Genomic DNA, 5,443 nt, shown 5'->3' with positions numbered 1-5,443 from the left:
TGATGCCCCTCTCTCCATGGGAGATTAAGGCAGTTAACACAGTGGGGTATACCTTGGGGGTGGATTGGGAGATGAGAAAAGCTGGGCAGGAAAGACCTCTATTGCCAAGGATGCATGTTTGGACTACAACCACAGAAGAATACAGTAAAAGCACGATGATGACAAGTCAAATCAGATAGAGGCCCTTGCCCTTGTTCTGACAAACAGTACAGTAATGTGTCTTTTCCAGTTGTAACACAAACACAGCCCCCCAGATTGAGAGAGTTCTTAACGTTGCGCCGCAGCTGAGATGATAGTGAGATGATGCACAGTACAGTAGATAATCATCCATGACCTGACAGGTGAGAGGGCTGAGGATAGGACTATAGCCATATATATGTCTGAGTGTGTCTCAACATGCTTTTTTGTGAGAGTGTGTGTGTTGCTGTGTGTTAATCTGTATGTGAGTGTTTGTACATGTGTGTGTGTATATATCCCCCTCTCTCTCTCATCCAGGCATGAAGACCCCTCCCTCCCCCAAAAGGTAGCAGCCCCCCCTGCCCCGCCCTGGTGGACTCTCCTCTACTCTCCCTGGGCGTCATAGTTGGCCCCACCCGCCTTCTTCAGCTCGGTGCGAATGTAGTCCTCCTCCAGCTCACGAGGATCACTGATCATGAACTCCTTGGCAAAGTTCTGAGGGAGACAAACAGAGGAGGAATTTAAGTGAAAAAGTGTTGAAAAGAGATAGACAGGCCTCCTGGGTGGCACAGTGGTCTAGGGCACTGCATCGCAGCGCTAGCTGTGCCACCAGAGATTCTGGGTTCGCGCCCAGGCTCTGTCGCAGCCGGCCGCGACCGGGAGGTCCGTGGGGCGACGCACAATTGGCCTAGCGTCGTCCGGGTTAGGGAGGGTTTTGCCGGTAGGGATATCCTTGTCTCATCGCGCACCAGCGACTCCTGTGGCGGGCCGGGCGCAGTGCTCGCTAACCAAGGTAGCCAGGTGCACTGTGTTTCCTCCGACACATTGGTACGACTGGCTTCCGGGTTGGAGGCGCGCTGTGTTAAGAAGCAGTGCGGCTTGGTTGGGTTGTGTTTCGGAGGACGCATGGCTTTCGACCTTCGTCTCTCCCGAGCCCGTACGGGAGTTGTAGCGATGAGACAAGATAGTAATTACTAACAATTGGATACCACGAAATTGGGGAGAAAAAGGGGGTGAAAAAAAGAAAAGAGATAGACAAACGAAGGTACATCTTTACACTTTATTTGCCATTTAATGTACTGTATTTTAACAGAACATTAATATTTGATATTTGTAAAGGAATCATGTGAGTATGTGTGAGAACAGAGGCCCTAACCTGGACAATATCTTTCACCAATGTCTTGTCAGTGCTGATCTTGGCACGCTGCAGGCCGCTCACGTTTTCCCCTATCCAGGTGATGAGGGTGAATTTGGCACGCTTGCTCATGGCGTCACCCGTCGTGATCCGCACAAAGCCAAAGAGACGCACATCATCTGAGAGAGAGAGAGAGAGAGTCAGAGAGTCAGAAATTAGACTGACAATCAGACAAGCAGAAACATGCAGAGAGGCTGATGACACCATTTCCATTCCCAGCTGCCTCATGACAGGTAATTACAGTATAGTTGTTAGAGAAATGGATTTGTCTCCATGTCCATGTTGGCAAGGCCTGATTCCTGTGTACTGTGAGTTGATTGAGCTTTGTGAGAGTGTTTCTATGCTGCTGTAAGAAGTATGAATACAGACGGGGAGTTTTGGCTTGTTATGGTGACACTACCTTGGCCATGCACCAAATTCAAAAGTGCGATAAATCTGTGAGTACGAGAGACAGGGGAAGGTATTCAGGTTAACGGACTAAATAAAAAGGGTGTGGAGTTGTGAGCAATACCGAGGAGACTGGGGAGGCAGTGATTCTGGGTTCACTCTTTCACGCTCTGTCTCTCTCACACAAACACACTAAAACACACATTCACATCACATCTTAGCCCTACATCACCAGCTGCATTGTCTTGGAATAGAGCTGTTTTTTTCTGTATAGTCCAACATACCAAATATGTGCCAAATCACTTCTCTAAATAGATTATAGTAAAGGTAATAACACATTTATGACATGCTTCTGCTCTGGTCTGGGCCCTGGCCCTTCCTTACCATTAATAATGCCCCATTGGTTCCCTCTGTACTGATCGGTACCGTCTCGGTGTGATATCTGTGTTTACCTGTACCTTGCTGATAGAGATTTTCCTGGCAGAGCTTCACAAGCAGCATACATCTAAAGGCTTTTGTTGTGCATGAACAATAATCAGTGTTCAAACTGTTATCAGCATGGTTACAAAGGCCATTGTTAGTTTCAACACCTACCCTGCATGTCCCCTACATGTCACATGACTTAGCCATGATCTCCACCAGACCACACACAGGTTTATGCTGTTTCTCTGTATAACAAACCACAATTGGATGTTTCTAGCACCTAAATTCTTTAAAAATGTCAATTTTTTTGTGCTTATTTCTATATTTGTCACATTGTGGCAGACAAGTAATGAATAAGCATATACCACTGTTGAAAGAAAACACGAATTCTGCTAACTCCTGAGTATCAAGCCTTACCTCCCCTGTTGTAAACTTTCTGGTTTGTCATACTAATATCTCTTCCCTCTCTAAGCCATCCATTCTAGTTGTGCTGACAATGCTATTAACACAAGTGGCCAGAAAACTGCTGCACTACTGAAACTATCATGATGTAGCAAAAAGACAAATAGAACGCTTTAGTTTAGCCCTTTAATTGATAAGAAAGACAGATGTTTATTTTAGCACACTATGTCTATCTAAACAACAGATGCAATTACTGAGCCTTCCCATATAAGTATCCACTACTTTTGACTGCAACAGTCTGTGGCCCTCAAATACAGGATGAGACTTTCACAGTTTCTGTTAAAGCAGACTCATCAGAATGTATGAAACTTCTTATACAGTAGGATTAGAGCAACAATATTCACTGGGCAAAGACAAGGTTCAAAGTGAGGAGAGATGATGGTAGTATGGGACAGCCAGAGGTACTATTTGGGTAGTTAGTATAGCAATACATCAGTTCTCCTATTTAAAAAGGGTAATACATCAGTAATAGGCCTAGATCGTAATAAATCCGAATGATATCATTGGAATGCATGCCCTGAAACGTAAATAAACCGGAGCAGCCTACAGCCAAGGGCCATACAAGCGCACCAGCGCTGGAGTATTTACCCGCCACGCCCAACACTCCATATCTAATTAGGGTGGCGATGGAGTGTCAGGAAAGGGTGCTGATAGGGTGGTGACAGCATGATTTGCTCACTAGGGGTGGGCACATTTATACTATGTCCTACATAGTGGGATAAAGACCCTGCGCTGCGCACAAGAAACAGTGGACGCACTTTCAATGTTACTAATATTATAAGGCTTTATATTTCACACTTTTTAACAACCCAGAAAGGCCTACTTCTAAAGTATGAAGTCACGGGACAGATAGGCTATTAAATGGTCACTGGGTCGCAGTACTTCTGGATTAAGTAGCCTACTGACGGCCAATAGACAGAGTTTTATAAGATTATTGCTCTGGTAGGCTACAGGGCGTCACAAATCGGAAGTTCCTTCAAACGCTGACATTATTTACTTCTTTACAAGCAACACAATTTCAGATAATATAAGTTTCCAACAACTCAATGAGCCCTACTGACTGACATGGCAACAAGTCGTAAAAATGTGTGTGGTCTATTGATTATTACAGCGCTGTTGCCATTACGCAGGACCATTGCGGCCAATTTGAAATAACCGCATAAACGCAAAAATGAATGAAATCCGGTCTTACCTGTGCACTGACTCTTGAATTCTTCATAATCAGTCCCCTGGCCCGCTGGCACAATCATATGACCCTCATATTTAAACGCGGCCCTAAAAGAACATAAAAGGCACAGTAAATGAATKAATTAAAATGCACTAACCTTACAGTCATCTCAAATGGAGTATTCAGACCCTGTCTGTCAATAAAATCGGTAATAATCCATGACCGTCTACTCCACTAATGCGTGTCCACGTCCATCATCCGACATCTATCGGATGGGATTACAATGTATCTATCTAGTCGAGACCAGGCTGCGTAGGCTATTCGTTCAAAAACCGGTGTGTCAAATGAGGGGCAGACTTGTCAGGTTTTGTGTCAACATATACGTGTCATTACCACTGTATCTCTTGGATAGGCAAAATAAATTAGTCATGCTCCGGTACCCTGATTTATTAGACCAAGAGAGGTAATTTATGGGGAGGAGAGAAACAATTTTAATCAAATKAAACACTGGATGAATGAATGAGAAGTGCGCAGTTTGATTATTCATCCATTGTTATTGATTTTATAAATCCAGACTCAAATATATTTTTAGGATGCTCTGTAAAATATCAGATTCCCACAACTGCCTATGCCCAACAAATTCACCACACTCACCAGTTTATCTCTGTGTTATCGTCTCTGACGAGGTTATAAGCTTCCCTGCAAGCCTCTTTATCGATTCGTGTTGCCATTTTGGATGGACGCAAATGGACAGTAGAAATGAGAACGCAGAACTGATATGCTACCGGTAGTCGAAGTGAAAAAAGCGAGGCGAAAAGAAAAATCAAAAAGGAGCAGAACGAGAGTTATACAATAGAGACACCTCTAGTCTGAAATCACCAGCCCCTATTGAGCAGTCGAGTCTGTGCTATTACACGAGGAGCGCGCTGAGCAGGGTGTATCTTTTCTCAATTATCTGAGAAAGAGACTCTTTCCACGACTTGATTCATTTCCTATAGCCAGTTTATGGGCGTTGGTGATGTTTGTCAATCAGGTTGCCGTACTAGTGCGGCGAAGTCCCCAGGCGCAGTATTCACCTCCCAATGGTTAACTGAGGTATTCGGTTAAATTAAATCCACCCTTTTTCTATTGTTGCCGTTTTACTGCGCTATCGTGCCATCTTGTGGTCTGTCAATGTGATCGATGCTGGAGAACAATAGCCCGCAGCAAACAGTTTCCCAACCAATAACCACAGTGTGATTATAGCCGAGAGACAATTAAACATTCATAGAAAATAATAAACCATGGAAAGTATAACTAGAAAACACAGAGATTGAGGTCATTTATTTCAAGCTATATGAGGGGACCAAGTGAGAGAGAAGGATAAATAAATAGAGAGATTGTGTGTGTGTTAGTCATTTTCCAATGGCTGTACCTGCATGACCACATACCCCATGAATTGATGAGCCCAAAATATCTAGAATAAAATCAACATGCAAACTAAAAGTTTCTACACTGAGGGATATGATTGCGTGGAGATACTTTTAGCAGTGCAATGCTCAAACTAACCTTTTAGATCTGTGTCTAATAGCTTTACCTTTTCAGCAGTGCATGGTAGGCCTATTTCTGCATGCATCCTAAGTGGGCTCATG

The 5,443-nt window shown here is 43.9% G+C and overlaps 1 protein-coding gene across 1 annotated transcript; it reads right to left on the bottom strand.

The window, feature by feature from the left end:
* Window positions 1-377: 377 nt before the first annotated feature.
* On the bottom strand, window positions 378-4,895 carry cotl1 (coactosin-like F-actin binding protein 1). The gene is made up of 4 exons (XM_023970907.3): window positions 4,467-4,895; window positions 3,837-3,919; window positions 1,334-1,491; window positions 378-672 (listed from the first exon to the last, which is right to left on the bottom strand). Exons 1-4 carry the CDS (start codon window positions 4,541-4,543, stop codon window positions 562-564), a joined length of 429 nt encoding a protein of 142 aa, XP_023826675.1. The 5' UTR covers window positions 4,544-4,895; the 3' UTR covers window positions 378-561.
* Between the last annotated feature and the right edge of the window lie 548 nt (window positions 4,896-5,443).

This window comes from Salvelinus sp. IW2-2015, linkage group LG26 (genome assembly GCF_002910315.2).
Source record: "Salvelinus sp. IW2-2015 linkage group LG26, ASM291031v2, whole genome shotgun sequence".
Taxonomy (NCBI): domain Eukaryota; kingdom Metazoa; phylum Chordata; class Actinopteri; order Salmoniformes; family Salmonidae; genus Salvelinus; species Salvelinus sp. IW2-2015.
This window is presented reverse-complemented; position numbering and strand designations above follow the sequence as displayed.